Source organism: Habropoda laboriosa, unplaced genomic scaffold, assembly GCF_001263275.1.
Source record: "Habropoda laboriosa isolate 0110345459 unplaced genomic scaffold, ASM126327v1 scaffold102, whole genome shotgun sequence".
NCBI classification, from domain to species: Eukaryota; Metazoa; Arthropoda; class Insecta; order Hymenoptera; family Apidae; genus Habropoda; species Habropoda laboriosa.
Genome location: NW_017100262.1, coordinates 1,609,652 through 1,627,333, shown reverse-complemented (window position 1 = coordinate 1,627,333; position 17,682 = coordinate 1,609,652). Strand labels below are relative to the sequence as shown.

Below are 17,682 nucleotides of genomic sequence, written 5' to 3'. Positions count from 1 at the left end.
GGTGCCCTCGAGATGCGGTGATGGCTCTGCTGTACAGATTCGCGCAGCTGCCTGATCGCAGTGGCACGCGGGTCTTCTCGTTCGTCGTCACCAGGAGTGTGGTACGCGACCCCGAAAGAGACGTCACCAGTAAGGAGCTCGTATGCGGCTTCCAAAGATGGTCCGTCGCGTTCTCGCGAGGAAACAAGGTAAGCTTAAACCTTCACGCTGTTAGATATTTAATGGACCATGTTATGTGTTACTTGCATCTCTACATCGCGAAATTGTCGAATATACTAATTTTCGAATTCTCAGACTCTCGAGGTACTTAATTCTCAAATTTGCGAATTTCTAAGTCCCCAAACTCTTGGGGTCTCAAATTTCTGAATTCTCAAACTCTCGAATTTTGAAATCCCCAAACTCTCAAATTTCTAAGTCCTCAAGTTCTCGAGTTGTCAAATTCTGGAGGTCTCAAATTTCTGAATTCTCAAACTCTCAAATTTTGAAATCCCCAATCCCTCAAATTTCTAAATTCCCAAGTTCTTAAACTCTCAAATTTCCAAATTTCTGAGTCCCCAACTTCTCGAGTTCTCAAACTCTCGAGGTCTCAAATTCCCAGATTCCCAAACTCTCAAATTTCTAAATTTCCAAGTCCCCAAATTGTCGAGTTCTCAAACTCTCGAAGTCTCAAATTTCCAAATTCTGAAGCTCTCAAATCTCCAAATTCCTAAATCCCCAAATTCTCAAATTCCCAATCTCTCGAGGCCTCAAACTCTCAAACTCTAGAATTTTCAAATTTCCCACTTTCCAAATTCTCAAATACTCAAATTTTCAATGTTACACATATGCGGACTATCGACAGCTCACTTTGCACTACATAAAACACGTGCAAAAGTATATTATACTGTCAAAAATTGAACACATATCGATGGTAGGTAAAATTTGTAATTCTCCAGTGGCAAGGAACGTGTTAAAGCGTGAATTTTTAAAATAGCCGTCGCCGCAAGGGTTTATGGCAGGCGAACATCGAATTTTTAGTTCTCGCCTCCTGAACTATATAACTGTCAGAAAATTGTACCTTTTTTTAAATTTCCCATCTTTTACCCTACCTCCACTCGCGCACTAACAATCAAAAAATTAAACAAAAAAATAAGCAACTTGAAGAAACCTAAATTCAAATACATCGTAATACAATGTCGAGAGTTGTTCTCCCTTTAAAAGTCCAAAAAACAAAATTGATGGAAATTTCGAGATAACACCAATTGGTTATGAAGTAACTTATTAATCGCGACGCTATTAAATACGCAATTAAAATGGTCAAACAATAGAGCAAAGTGCAGACCGTAAATTTCGCCGAGAGGAGTGTTGCTCGGCCATTTATCAGAATTCATCAGTAAAACCGTGCATCGATCTGGTGCAAATGAAGCGAAATTGTTGTAAGCGTCGCGTCCAGTTCAGCCACGAAGCACAGCCTCGATTGTTTTTCATTTTCCTCGGTTGGAATGCGACGAAACCCTCTGCAACTAGTCGCGGTGGCTAGCCGCGGATTGTTCGAAAAATCGACCGTTTATTCGAAGATTTATTCGACTGCACCTCTACCGAGTGTTCAGACATAAATCGTCCAATTATCCTACTCGTAAAACCAAGAAAAAATTAGATTCGAAACAGTATTTTATAAATAATTCCAAAAATATAGAAATTGCATAAATGTTCGTTCAAAAATTTTCTCAAATTTATTTAAATACCAAAATTCAAAATTAAATGTAAAATTTCCATTTTGAGTATAAAATTTTATTTTTGATTTTTTTAGTTTCCGATTTTTATCGCCGTTTTTCTATGCATCACACTGCGCTACGAAACTGTGAAAAAAGAAAAAAAAAGAGAAATGTCATCGTTTAACTCGGTTGGATCAACATTTGCTCATCGATTAATCTCGACAGTGGCTGGTTGTTCGATGTAGCGGTGAACCCAGACTGGACACGGTCGTCAGATTGAAAAATCAATCGATAATGGTGAAGCTCGAAATTCAATTAACGCGAGGAGCCAGCCGCTTTTGTAAATACGCCCTGGTTGATCGAGCGCCGCGTATCAAAATATGCCGCGATTAACGCGATAATTAGATAACGTATAATATCGGGGGAATTAATGAAGCGGCCGCTCATAATCCCGCCGTCGAAGCTTGGCCAGCGCGCCGGTGGAGAGAAAATCGCGAAATCTCGCGGTGTCGTGCGCTCAAAATTAAAAACTTAGAATTGAAACTTAGGGTGACAAAAAGTGAGGACGCAAAATTTGCAAGAGAAACTTAAAATAGAAATAAGGATTCGAAATTTGTAAAAGGAACTTAGGATACCAAATTTTCAGATGACACTTGGGGTGAAGAAAATAAGGATAGAAAATTTTCAAATGAAACTTAGGATCGATTATGCCCCGAGTGAAAAAAAAGTAAAGATACAAAATTTGAGAATGAAACTTAGGATCGATTATGCTTCCTCTGCACCGAGTTCAAAAAATGAGAATACCAAAATTTAGAAATGAAGCTTAGGATTGATTATGCTTCCTCTCCACCGAGTTCAAAAAATGAGAATCCAAAATTTAGAAATGAAACTTAGGATCGATTATGCCCCGAGTGAAAAAAAAGTAAAGATACAAAATTTGAAAATGAAACTTAGGATCGATTATGCTTCCTCTGCACCGAGTTCAAAAAATAAGAATACCAAAATTTAGAAATGAAGCTTAGGATTGATTATGCTTCCTCTCCACCGAGTTCAAAAAATGAGAATCCAAAATTTGGAAATGAAACTTAGGATCGATTATGCCCCGAGTGAGAATAAAGTAAAGATACAAAATTTGAGAATGAAACTTAGGATCGACTATGCTTCCTCAGCACAGAGTTAAAAAAATAAGGCTAAACTTATTCAAAGAGGGTGAAATATCACAAAAATTTGAAATTGTAATTTTGGTAGAAAAAAGAAGATCGAAATGTTTACTCAAGTAAAGAAAGAAATATCGAATTTATTGGTCACCCGGTGTACACAGAGTGCAACCACGTATCATATCGACGCACACGACCGCGTGGTATTAATATAATTTCGAGAGGTCTATTTTCCCGCCGCGAATAACGATTAGGCGAAAGCAAATCCTCGATCGACCCAGTTACGATATATCAACGATCCTCCAGCTCTTCAACTCGATCGCCTACTCTCTCTCTCTCTCTCATTAATCTTCTCTATCGATTCGCCGGAAGCTGCTGAAAAATGCGCATAAATTGGCGAAAGGAAAATCCATGCCGTAACTGCACGTTTCTCAAGCCTCGAATTATCATTTCTATTAATCTGTTATTATTTTCCTCCACGACGAATACTTATCTTTTCGTTATTTCCTTCGAATCTCTTTCTACTTTACGAGACGAATAATTCATCGACCGAGAGATTATACATTTGTATGTCTGCGAGAGATTTCTTCTTATCTAAAATAAGATTAAATAAATCGAGAAGATTAACTAAATTCAATTGTTCATCGGTGCTTTTTATATTTGGAACAGAAGAATTTCTTTATGTGTATTATTGTTATCAAAAATATCATCGGCTTCGCGAATCGTGCGGGAGCCAACAGCAACCGTTAAACCTTCTAACAAATCCTTTAATCAGATTCTAGGCGCGTACCTAGTATGGCGTGGTGCCTCGAGGAACCTGCGTGTGTACGTGGACTTCACGTTCACCCTGTTGAACCGCGAGCACTTCTCGAAGAACGAGGGATTCTCCGGGCGGCGCGTGAAATTCACGTACGAGGCGCCTGCACAGGGCAACCGCAACTACATCGCCGTATCGGACCTCTACAATCGGAACTTCGCCGACACGAACGGCGAGTTTCAGCTGGAGTTAACCATGGCGAACGTGAAAACGGTGTACATGACCGATCTGAAGATGCCAAGCAGCACGTTTCCAGCTGGACAATCCAAGCAGAATAAACTGGAGACCGATTATTTCGCGTTCGGTGGTTTCGATTGGAACTTGGTCATCTATCCGCATGGAAACAAAGAGTTGGAGGGTTATCGTGGGCACGACGGCGGGATTAGCGTGTATCTGATGAGAATGAGCGGCTTCGATCATCGTTGTAGAGTGAGATACAGCGTGACTTTGGGCGAGGGAGATCGTAGAATTAATTCCGGACAGATCGAGGACCTGTCTGACGCTGAAGGATGCGGTTTCGGATGGCATCCTCGTGTCAGATGGTCCGATATAGCGCACAAAGGCGTGGTTAGAGTGTACCTAGAGATGGTAGAAGTTAGGACCATCTGTGAAGTTGCTGTTCAAGCGAGAGGACCGTCGAATCTGCCAGCTACGCCGTTCTACGACCGGGACAAACGAGCTTGGACGATCAGAGCTGATCTACACTCGGACACAGTCAGGCTTCATTTGGTCTACAAGGATATTCACAACGTTCCGCAGAATCATTTGAGGTTGGTAGATCGATTAAATTCGGAAAGATATTCGCGAGTAGATAGTATCGATTTTGTCGGAGGTTTGATGTATCGGGTGATAACGAAACAGGTGGGTAAACTTTGCTGTCGCGTTTCTTAGATAAGACTGTGTTATCAGGGGAGGTTGTTTGAGTATGTTCGATATTGAATTTACTTGATATTTTTTTTCTTTTTTTTAATATTTTCTACGCGCTTTTCGGCTTTCTTGCGATTTATTTGGGATTTAAGAAGAGTAGAGTGGGATAGTTCAGTTTGTGTGTGTACTTCGTTGTCACCCTGTGTATGAGACACTCTGAAGGTGAATTGATTAACTCTAGTTTTTGATACGCTTGAAATTTTGGGTATCAAAGGGTATAGTGTTCTGCGCTGAGAAGATGGCGGAAGAAATGCGAGTTTTCATTTGTAAAGTCAGATCACATAGATTTTTATTATTAGCCGAAACGGTCGTATTTGGTAAAGTATCGCGTGAAAGGTGAGGAGAGCGGCTTACTTGTCTTGCCTCTGTGTCCTCCCGCTCGCCATCTTCTCTGCGCAGGACTATACTTTATTTTTAATTTTTCACAAACGAAATTTAGTAAATTTTATTTTATAGAGTTAGTCACTTTGGCTTTGAAGTGTCTACTTTTTGAAATTCTCCAAATTTTCCTACCAAAACAACAAATTTCATAAATTTCATTCCCCAGAGTTACTCACTTCACCCTCCAAGTGTCCCCTACAAATAATCACCCCTCGCTTGAGAAACGGTAAATTTAAAGCTACCACGGGTAGAATCTTAAATTCCTCCAATCGATGACCCCGATTTCCCCAGACACCTCTCTGAATCCTTCAATTAAACTCCCCCCTCGTCCTAACACCTCGGCCCCGAGCACCTCTCAACGAAGAAAACAACGATTGTTTTAATCGTCAGGTACGTCAGCTGGTCAGCCTATCTCCTCCGCGACGAGGAGCCTACCCCGGTCGCGATCAGTCTCCCAGGTGCCCCGTTCAGCCGTTACTACGCCCAGGAATCCGTGGACGAGGGTATAATAATGGAGACGAATCTCGACACGAACGAGGTGAAAGAGAATCACTGTCCGTTCCTAACGGACAAAGGACAACTGAGGATCCGGCTGGAATGGAACGAGAGTCACTTGCTGTTCCAGGCGACCTACCACAAATACGACGACGTGTGTCGTATCCACAACGAACAGATGAGACGAGAGATCACTTCGTTGCAGGCGGAGAATCTCAGTTTGGAGAGGCAGTTGTTCAGTTATCAGAAGAGTCTCGCTTACACGCAGGCGCAGCAACAGCAACAGCAACAGCATCAGAATCAACAGCATCACGGTGGCCATCAGGCGCACCTAGAGAGATCAGCGTCCACAGACACCGAATACGCCTGACAAATGGAACAGATGACGCACGGAAACGAGGTGACCGGTACAGCAACAGCCGGTTCACGTCGGCAATTGCCGATCGTCCACGTGGACGATCATCGGGTGCATCAGAATCTGGTGAGGATGATGGACCGTCGTTTGAGTAACGTGCAACTGCAGCAACATCTGTACGACGCTGAAACGACGTATCATCAGCAACAACAGCAACAGCAACAACGTTACGGTGACGGTTCGCCGCGTCAGAGCGTAGATCGAAGCAGCAGCACGGATACAGCCACCGCTGTAACAACAACAACGACACACCGTCTGAGTATCGTGCAGCAACTGAAGTCCTCGGCGAGGTCCAGCATAGGGAGATCAGACAGCGGCGGCGGTGGAGGAGGTGGAGGAGTAGGTACGGATCGTGGTACAGACCGTTACACCGGCTATTATTTGGGGTACGTCGGTCAGGCAGCGCACAAAAGACGTAGGACGACTTTCTGGGAGACCCTGACGGGTCTTGTGTGCTCATTGGGCGCTTTGGCTTCCAGGGCTGCCAAGATGGCCACCAGACGGGGCGAACCTCTTTAACACACGCGTACACGCGGACCAGCGGAGGACTGGTACACGTATCGTGGATAGAAAGAATTGGAGAATTAATTGATGATAATGATGATGATGATGATGGACGGAGATAAAAACAAAGATCGAACAAGTGATAAGGATACGAGAGGATGATTGTATGTGACGTGTTGTGAACACACGTTCGATGGAAGAGAATTTAGGAGAGATGAAAATGAAGTGTAAGAGATGACCAAAGTGTTTTTATTTATATATATACATATATGAGGGATGTTCAACGTTGAACATCGATGAGATAGAGGAAAGTTTTGCTCGGATGTTCGTACCGGTGGAGCTTCGCCACGATTCGTCCTATTAAATCGAGAGGACGTGGAGCTTGCCGTGAAGGGGATAACCGAAAAACAAAAATATATATATATAAAACAAAAGTATTTCTTTCCTTCCCTTGAGCGAGCGGGTTACGCAAGCTCGTGACCAGATTTACTGATCAACTCGACAATATGGCGGATGGACGAGGCGAGAGGGGAAGATAGCGGTGACGAGAGAGAAGAGACGTGGAGATGACACGGCCGATTGATCATTTTCGTACATTTCTCTGTTTTGTTTTTCTTTCTTTTCTTCGATTTTTCTTTCTTCTTCTGTTTCTTTTTCTTTGGTTTCATTACTTTTCATCTTGTCTCTTGTTTGCTCGATGAAACTCGATGGTGGAGGAACGGAGCAAGAGCGAAGAGACAGGATGCTTACGATTGCCTCTGTGGCGTTGAATTTTTCACGTTTGTGTCGAAGGTCAATCGAATGGAACCAAACACTGGAGGAGGAACCAAGGATGATTTTGACAAAATTTCACGGTCACATAATACACACACGCATATATTACACAGACACACACATACACATTTGGTAGGAATCAAAAAGAGAAGCACACGGATAGAGGGAATCGGATGGTTGGAAATTTTCGATGTTAGAGAACGATGATTTCCCTCGATTAACGAATTCTACTACTACTAACTATTACTATTACTCTACTGCACACACGTACACACCAGAAACACAATTCTATCTACTACTTTGTCAATTTACTAAGGAGAAACCAAAACAAAAAATAATCAAGCGACAAAAGCATTAGAAAAAGGAAAAAAAAACAAAAACAAGAAACCTATTTTCCTCTAGAAAGACTTTTTTCACCTATCGTCTGCGACTTCTTTGATAAAAAAAATAAATAAATGAATCCGTGCGCGGCGTAGTCACCGAGTCGTCTTAAACAGCGTAACTTATTATTAACTATGGTAGTTATTATAACTCTTACTAATGTTAATTAAAAATAATACTAATAATAATAATAATAATAATGAAATAATTACTTTAGAGTGCAGTCGATGTTACAATAATAATTAATAAAAAAAAAATACCGAAAGTAGGGGAGAACGCGAACGACTCTCGATATCTCAACTTGCTCAGAGAAAGAGAACGATCGACGTGGTATATACACACCGTGCACACACACACACGCGCGCGCGCGCAACAAACACAGACATTTAAATGTTCGTACACTCGACCATTGGCTTTTTCTCCAACGAACTAAGGCCAAAAAAAAAATGAGACCAGGGTAATAAAACAAAAAAAGAAAAAGCAACAAACAAATGCGAACGATCCGCGTCAAATTCTCTCGACTGTATCCCATCCGTGTGTCGACGATACGTTTCAATTCATTGTAGTATCGTACGGAGAGATTCGTTAATTTCTTTCACTTTTAATTATTGTCCAGTCCAATCTGTATGTGTGTGTGTATGTGTGTGTGTTTTTCTCGATCTATCTTTCCATGTTTATTATTCGAATCGTTCATCGATAAAACGTATATATGTATGTGTATAAATTTATTCCTTTCCTCGAAAATTAGCAATTACACCAAGTTGCGTGTTTAATCGTCCCTTTATCTGGTGATTAATTATCTCAAAGATACGAAGATATGCTATTTGTGGGTCGATGTGAGAAAAAAAAAAGTGAGAGAGTGAAAGAGAGAAATTAACGAAGATTCCACCGTACAGAGTGAACGAAACAGCGAACAACCGTGTCGCGCGTGGTAACACCTTATAGATCGAAGAGGCATCCAGTTTATTGCTCGTCGAAAGTACACACTCGTTTCACCAGCCACTCTGGTCACGTTCTACTGTACCTGTACCAGTATAACGTCACCGTACGTGCAGGGTCTTCGACGATATTGCGCCTCAACCTTCTACGTCGCATGTTTGTCACCCGATTTCCCATCGACTACCCGTCCCGTCAGCCATTTTGCCTCGACCTTTCCGTGTTATTCTTTGATTCCTATCCCACCGTCAAATGGGACAGCCATAGTGTCTTTTTTCGACTATTTTTTAACTTTTTTTTGCTCTTTTATCTATCTCTCTAACAATTATTTCCTCTTTTCTGTTCTCTCACATTTTTCCTCCATTTCCTTCGCTCTCTGTCGTCGAGGATTTCTTTGTTCTTTTTCTTCTCTGATCCTCTTGCACTCTTCCCTAATCTTAAAGAATCGCCAACTCCCGGTGCTTCGTCACACCCGAGACCCCTAAAGCAGTTTTGCCGCTCCTCCGATCCTCCTTTAAGCGAGAACAGTAGACACAATCCTCCTGTACAAGCTCAGGCAGATGTAGATACACACCCCTGTTGTGCAAACTTTTCTGTCACTGGGAAACAGTCTTGCATCTTTATTCCCCTTCCACAGAGCCTGCAAAATAGTTGAGAAACGAGTATACACCCTTCATCCTATGTACAACCAACTTACAACAAAACGTACCAACGTACAAACTCGACCTACCAATGTGCAAGTGTAACCCTTGGCTAAACTGGATGCGAAATTGTATCGTTCTACGAACACCTCTCTCGCAGAGCTCTGGTTAACGATATTAGTTTCGCTCTCAAGCAGGCCTCTATCTTCGAAGTACAGTTCTCGTTCTTAAGCAGGGTGATCGCTGCTCCATTCGTATAGTGCTCCAACACAGGATCGTTGCTCGAGAGAACGTGAAATGTATTAGCTGGTCAAGGCCATAACAGTTGCTTCATAAAATCCTTCTGTTCTACCTTTAAACTACGTCGAACATATTGCTAAAAAAGAAAAGACAAGTGAAAGAGGTGTAACCCTCATAAAACGAAGACAGTATATTACAGAAAACAGATACGTCCATGCGCCTATGACGTTAACCTATCAAGCACATGTACAAATCTTCCTTAGTAGGGTTTGTCGATGTGAAAAAGCAACGAAGGAGAAATGTCCTTGACCGACCAATACATTTGGTCCTTACTATAGTCTGACCACTATGGACACCTTGCTGAGCGGTTCTAATATAAAGTAATACAGTTTTATTTATTTCTAAGGCCCTCGTAAAATATTGATTTTTCCGAGAAAACGGTCAGCAATGTTCCAGCCATGAAACCTGTTTTTCTCCATTTTAAGTGTTCTCATTAAGATGGCGTCCTGTTTGATGGCTCCTTATCCCAGTCCCTTTTGTCCATTTTCGTGTGACCTAAGCGGCGAACGACGCTGCACACCGGAACACACGTGTACGTGAGCGATACGTGCACGTCAGCGCTCGCATCTGGTGCATCGGAGGATCGATACGCGCTACCGTCGGTCCACACACCGCATACACGTTTAATAGACCACCATGAATCGTCGTATACCGCGCACGTGTGCCCGCAGGTGATTCGGCCTCTCGCTTGTACACACGAAACTCGTCGGGCACCACGATCGCTGATTAAAAGCACCGGCGCGAAAGCTGATAGCTCTCCACGGAAACCCGAGGATACCCCTAATTTCCTCTGGCTAACTGTTTTCTTGCCTCTGACCGCCATTCCAAACCCTAACTCGTCCCATAAATTTCTTCCTTCGATCTGATGTAAATTTTACCCGCTTACTAAGTTTCCCTCTTGAAAGTTCAGCTTTCGAAGAGATATCGCGTACGAATTTGTCGTCCCTTCATTTGTAATGGTAAATTTCCACCGTGTACATCTTCGTTGTTTCTGAAAGTAGAAGTATTTTTAATCTCCATTTGAGAGAACGTCGAAAGATTACATTTTTTTTTTACCTTATACTTCTCGTAGAAGTTTCCTTTTGATTTATTTTCACCACGTTCGCCAAGTATCCTTAATCTTGAACGAATTAACTTCTGCAAGATTCCCTGATATACACTAATAACCTGAAGAAAAAAAGGAACAAAAGAGATTATTCACGGTTTTATCGTCTTTGAAACGCTATCGTAACGAGACTCGTCTGAGAGCAGTCTAGAGTCCAGCATGCGAACACGATTAGATTCGCGAAATTCGAGCCGGTGCTTTTAGCTGAAAACAGCACCGTCATGAGTCGCATATGAAAGTTGTATCCCTCCTTTCGAAGTAGCGGGAGTCTGTATACTTTGTATATATTACTATACTAAACTGTTGATGATTTAAGAGTGAGAGAAATTAAAAAAAAGAGACAAAAGAAACAAGAGAGCTGTGCCTAATATACGAAGCGAAGAAGGGTATTCGAGGAGGATCGTGAAACTTCATCGTTTCGTTAGAACGGGTTAGCATGATCGTTCTCCGATGTAACCAAAGATATCTGTTGCAATTTCGCGTGTAATCTCATACCGTGCAATTCGCGTTATCGCGACTGTTCTAATTGCCGCTACGGTTTCGCGACAGTTTCTCAAATATCGTGCTCCAACTATTTCTGATAGCGGTATCTGCCACGTGCCACGTGTTCCAATTTCCAACCATAATTTCCTGCGCGAACAGAAACGAGCCGTTAATCGCGGAAAAATTACAGTTAATCGTGGATCAAGCTTAACAACCAAAAAAAAAAAGAAATAAAAAACATGATAAGGGAACACGTGAACGCGATCATAAAACGGATGAATAATTGTCATCTTCGCATCCACTCGAGTCAACGATGAAAATTCATTCGATTTTCACAGAACAGAGTCGTTCGAGGATTCACGCGAAAATCTTATTTCCATTTTAATACGACGTCCCCTTAAATTCATATCGCCGCCGAGATTACGTTTCCACCGCGTTTTCTTCCTCTAATTTCCACGGTGAAAAAGAAATAAAGTGACGCCCGGCAACCACCAGTTAATGGAAAGAAAAAATAGAGAAAATGTTTCTATTTTTTCTTCTTTCTCGAAAGAGAGAAAATAACGAAACGATGAACGAGATACGATCCCCAACGATCCTACGAAGTCTACGGAGGTCAAGGATCGTCAGAGTCTAAGTGTAATCACGTTCTCTGTAACGTGATAGAGAACAGAGAAAAAGAAAGAAAAAAAAAAGGATAGAGCGAATAGGGAGGGAAGCGATCTGTCGTGCAGAGCACGCGCTTCCCATCCAGCTGTATCCTCGATTCAAGAGTTTTTTCTTATCTTATATACAGTCGTGTGTGCAGGACCACCGACGGGAATCGTCGACGTCGATGCGTCTCCGAAGCTTGTCAGATCTCCCCGCCTAACGGGGCAATACGATCCTTGAACTTGGTTCCATTCGAGATTAATCGGAATTCAAGTGAAGAGAATGAAAATGAAAATACTCCAAGTCATCGTACATACGTAAAAAATATGACGTAAACGAATTTTTTTCGACGAACCAAGTTGGAGGAGTCTCTTTTTTTTTATCGGCGACAATGAGACCGATCTCGTATCTAATGTCATTGTATTGTTGTGTAATTTGTCAGATTTTATCGATCGTAAAAATAAGTGGTTCACGTGCTATGCGTGGTGCATGCAGCGAACGGCGTAAAACTGAAAAAAAAAAAAAAACAGGAACCGTTTACACAGGAATCCTCTCGTGTGTGTCCCTCCTTGCCACAGTCTAAAAACAAAAAAAATGAAAAAAAAATCCAATGGAAAAAAACTCTCCTGTCTCACAGTTTATCAATTTTCTATATTCGAAACGCTTGCGACAGGCGTGACAGCAGCTCTGACAATCGCACCCAATCCGATCGAATGATTAATAAAATGAAAAACTAAAAAAAAAAAAAGAAACTCCCCTCTCAGTCTGTCAGCGCGACGAACCCGCATATTCCGCTTTGCTCGATTCTAATTGATGTCACGGAGCCTGGTGAACTTCGACACGACACCTGGGAGAGCCACGATGTCCATAGTGATAAACATCTACATCAGAGAGAATAGAAATTTCAGCGAGACGAACGTTGTGTGTGTATGCGTGTATGTGTGTAACCGTACGTAAAAAGAATCGAGAAAGAATTGGAATACCTGGAATATCCATTACTACATGCAATATTCGTGACACGTTGGCTATCCAATAGCTACATATTTTGAATATCTAGGATAGCGAATAGCAGGGACATTTCAGCTACAAGTGGCATCCGATTTTCAAAGCCCTCGGTGACCTGAAACATTCGATGGCCACATTTGTCCACATACCTGTTCCCAGAATTATTTCATTTTGCATTAAACTCCTACATTTTCTGCATACTCGATCTATTTTCAATTTTCACTCCTATCCTGAGTGACTCCTGTCTCTCACTCATTTTATATTCCATCGAATACGTTGTTGCAAAGAAACAGAGAGTATGTATCCTGAAATTCGAATCGTTCGAAATTATTTCAAGCCTCGAAGTATTCTACGAAGCCTTGTTCTACTGTAAAGATAATTTAAACGAGGCTAATACTTGGAAATAAATTAACAAGTAATTCCGTCTTATCTCCCACGTGTCGTCTTGTTTTAACGAGCACCCCGCGTCAGCGCCACGAAGCGTCTCTGCCCGCGTCTCTCGACTCGGCACTTCAGTCAATTAAACTCACTCTCGCGAGAGGCAAGAATCGCGGGCAATGTCGCTTTTGAAGCGTAGAACGGCCAAGCGGAATGGATGCACACACTGCATACCATGAATGACGGTTTGGAATTTATCAGGCGGATCGACTGCGTGTCAAGTCGGGTCAAGGAGACGGTTCATTTTTCTCTCTTCGATTTCTTCCTTGCTTCTATCTTCTCATCTGCACCGTATTTCTTTCATCTTGTATTACACCACAGAGAGAGAAAAAGAGAGAGAGAGAGAGGTTCCCTCCTCAATTGAGACGAAGTTAGCGATGGGTACTGAAACACTTCGAATAGCTTCGAATATGTACATATATACATGTGGCGAAAAATTCGGGTCACTTCGAACATGATTCGATGCTTAAAACTCTCGAAAGTCTTGATAAGTGTTTTTCTTGATCTTCAATCTTTGAAGTTTCGATACGTCTTGAAAGTATCAGAAGTTTCGATAGGACTTCAGAGCCCGGTAAGCATTCAGCATCTTGCCAAGCTTTTTGAATGCCATTACGTAAGCAGTATCATTGACGTAAAATAGTAAAGATATGAATACTCGCATGTAAGATATTGAATATTAACCATGACTTTAAGACCTATTAAAACTTTCGACACTTTCAAGACCTATGAAAACTTTAAAGACTCGAGACTTATTATGACTCAGAATTCAAGATTTATCAAGATTTTCGATAGTTTCAAGTGTCGAATTAGGTTCGAAGTGATTTCGAATTTTCACAGTATTGAAAATCTTCCAATCGCTTCAAAATTAAGGTTCAAACGCCCATCACTAGATGGTGTTGTACCGCGAATTCTTCTTTTGCGTCACGAACGGTCAATTGAACTTTAAGGAAAATCGATAAATAGCATGAACGATGAACAGTTCGTGAGATTTGAAATTGTAACAGCCTGAGATGGAATATACTGTTAAAGAGAATTTTTGTTAAGAAAATTTTATGGGTCAAAGAGAGGAACAGGTTAAAATCGATGTTCACAGGGAATTGGAAAGTTTCACGCGATGGATAGAATTAAAGGACCAGAGGTTATCAGAGCTTTTGTTCGAACTATGTAAATATCGGACATCGGCCTCTTGCTCTCTGGAACCCGGCTCGATATTGCTCTCCTCCCACTCTCCAGCGTCGCATAATTAATTTTTGTCCATCGATATTCCACGTCTGTAACTCTTTTCAACGGTGGGGATGGAGGCGGAAACATTAATATCGCGCCCGGTTCCACGTTATCGGTTTTCCTTAAAAACTAGATATGAAATATGAAGGGTGTAACCGTACAGCGTATATCCATCGCAGAGGCCCGTAGGGAATTTCACGGGATCGATTATTTACGACGATTGTTTGCGGATTAAATAAATCCTGACCTTGTGCATGTAGTACCTTTTTTTCGTTTTTCGTTCAAACAATTCTTTTTTTAACATCTTTTTCGAATTTTTAACAGGGATTAAAACAGTTCCGAAAATAATTTTTAACACATTTGCCAACCGATTAGATTAGATCTACCACTTTCTATCGTATCATTCAACGAATGACAATTTTATTGAAAATTTTCCTAGAAATCTTTTTAGCACTCTTAGACATCTGTTCAAATGCAATTCGTTGGGTTGGTAATGCGTTAATAACTGTTATGTAAGGATTCTTTCTAAAACAGTTATAAAGAATCGAAATGATGTTGTAACTGTTGTAACAAAAAATATTTGAACATTAAGTATATATATTTGACTTTCTAGTGATATATTTCGATTAATTATAAAATGATTAGGTTGATGCATTTTTGTTATGAAACTTTATTTATTGTACTTTAGAATTACATATTTTTACACTTATTGTTAGAACACATATTTGGACACTTAGCAAAATCAAATATTTTGAATATTCGTAATATTTTAAATATTACGAATATTTTTGCCTGCACTAGATTTTGGAATATCGATTTCATATCGATTCGAAATCAGTTCTTACATTGATTCTTGTATTGATTTTACCAAACCGTTATACATGTATAAAAATTTCCTTACGAAATCATTACAAGGAAATAGAGACTGAACAATTAGACATTTAATGTTTCGTAGCTTTGGAAACGTTTATTAACACATTGTACGTCGATTTCACGTTTTTTGAAACAGTTGAAAGGCACGGAAATTCGTTATTTTTTCGAACGATAGAATCGATTCCCTTTGATCTGTAACATGCGCGTTTATCGCTTTCAACTACCTTTGTGAGCGATGCCAGAAACGGTTAAAAATCACGATGCGCTTCTGTTTTTTAAAACAGCGCGATAGAAAATTCATCTCTGATTTAATCGTCGTAGAATACACAAGTGTCACTTATGCAGAGATATTAATAATACACTTAAACTGTAACAGAATCACAAATAACTGAAATTCCTTGAAATAATTCGTAGATATAAATTCTTATATAAAAATGCATCGTTGAAATACTTAACTGGTAGGAAGCCAATGTAGAACCGATATATGAATCGATACTAGAATCGTAATCGAAATCGATATGTTCACCGATTTCGATGCTTTCTAACTGTCATAGAAAGTAACGGTTCTTTGATACTGTTTCGAGAACTGGAATCGATATTACATTCTTCAACTCTGGCTTTTTTAAATATCTTCCTTCTTCAAGCTTTCCAAACGTATCTCCAAGAATTCTATTGTACTTTACTTTTATCGCTTTTTTTCCTCATCGAAGTCTATAGAGATAACCTATTCCATCTTAATCGAAAAACGCTCCGTAACCCGGCGTGGCGAACGATGATGAACGATCGCGAAGATTTCCCGATCGAAACTGTTAGCACAACTTAAATAAACGTAACACACGATAGGCTATTAACCAAAATGTTATAAATGTAAGCGGCTGCGAAGGTACTCGGGTGTCTGTCTCGCTCGACGGCTATATTAAGAATCCTCTCCGCGTCCTATCCTGCGTTGCTCCAAAAAACCGTTGGAGCCCCCTCGTTCGACTTTCCGGGGAAAGGGCTTAGTTTATGGTACACTCTGGTACCCGCGCGCTTTTTCTTCCTGGGTGACAAAGTCCAGGCCACCACTTCGCCGCCGAAATCTCGCATTTCTTACAAAACATTGAAAAGCCGATCTATCATTCGCCGTCGAACTTCTATCGAACACGCGGGATCCTCCGCTAGTTGTCCGCGAAGAGATGAATGTCGCGGCGCGCTGACGGACGATGACGCCATGAAAACAATATCGATTCCCCTAGGTCATTCTCTCGCACGTTAGTTCACAAACCGCGATCGCCTGCGAAGCGATATTTACTAGTTCTAACTCGATCATAATTTTAACCGTTATATTTTTCCCGTAGCTCCTCCAACCGGGGGCGTGAACAAGTCACGTTTTTTCTTATCGACAGGGCTCCCTCTTTCACGGCGTGCTAGCGCCAGTTTATCCTCGTGCTCTTTCCCCGTGAGTTTGAAAAAAAAGAAGAAAAAACAAAAGACACGTTTAAAAGGAGAACGAAACATATGATAAAAGTTGATAAGTGTCAAACGAGAATTTTATGCGAAACAATCGACGACCACCGAGCATTTATATTTTTTACGATAATTAAACAGATAAGTTAATTTCCAACGATAATTTGCAACACGACGGACAGAGGGAGTTCAACGAACAATCTTCTATAGTCGAGCGTTTCCTTTTTCTCAGCTTCTATCCTCGTCCAATGATCTACTTTTTCGATTGATGTATGTTCGTACTTTTTACGCACGATGTAAACGCACTTCTCTTAACGCAACAACCCTTTTTTCATTCGTGTGATCTATTTAACAAAAGTAACGATGAACAAAAAAAGGTATAATAATAAATAAATGCGAACGCAAAACCCGTCACACCGTTTCTCAGAGTTTTGAGACATATACTATAATGTACTTAAACCATCTGTGAGTCTGCCTCGTCTTTTATAAAGTTCTTGCTATATTCAACTGATGGTGACTATTTATTTCGTATTACCTCCCCCTATCCCTTTCCGTCTGTGATTTTAATAAACGAAATCTTCACGACAGACAGATTTACGTGTTACGTATTACACCAGATGTTCATTTTTATTTTTATTTTTTTTTTTATTTTTGCTTCGAAAAAGATTACGCTCAATTGTTATTTACTATGATACAGTGACAAGACCATGGGACGTGGTATCGAATGCCATCAATCCTCATAATAGTAATACGAAACGGTCACTGGAGGCATCAATCAAAATATTCAGGGCAATATGTTACTTCATTGAATCCCGCATCGATCACGGATATATGAGACGGTCTATTATAAAGCGGCAAGTTCGAAGTACAAATACAAGTGATTGCAGTAATTGACCCAGAACAAGAAGTGATAAGTTTGTGACATGAAATTGCACAACCTGAGACGAAATACGAACAACGAACTTCACAATTCCCCTCTTTAAGAAACGTACTTATCATAAAAAACGGTTGTGTCGTAAAAGAATTAACAGAATATTG

The 17,682-nt window shown here is 40.7% G+C and overlaps 1 protein-coding gene across 1 annotated transcript; it reads left to right on the top strand.

The window, feature by feature from the left end:
- Window positions 1-20: 20 nt before the first annotated feature.
- On the top strand, window positions 21-5,854 carry LOC108572960. Its single transcript, XM_017935306.1, has 3 exons — window positions 21-188; window positions 3,627-4,438; window positions 5,367-5,854. Exons 1-3 carry the CDS (start codon window positions 21-23, stop codon window positions 5,839-5,841), a joined length of 1,455 nt encoding a protein of 484 aa, XP_017790795.1. The 3' UTR covers window positions 5,842-5,854.
- Window positions 5,855-17,682: the final 11,828 nt, after the last annotated feature.

What these genes read in the sequence shown, in the direction of transcription:
- LOC108572960 (XM_017935306.1), top strand. Translation starts at nt 21, where the DNA reads ATGGCTCTGCTGTACAGATTCGCGCAGCTGCCTGATCGCAGTGGCACG. An exon ending in CGTTCTCGCGAGGAAACAAG is followed by an intron (nt 189 to 3,626) that starts GTAAGCTTAAAC and finishes TCCTTTAATCAG; the next exon opens with ATTCTAGGCGCGTACCTAGT. An exon ending in GTTCCGCAGAATCATTTGAG is followed by an intron (nt 4,439 to 5,366) that starts GTTGGTAGATCG and finishes TTTAATCGTCAG; the next exon opens with GTACGTCAGCTGGTCAGCCT.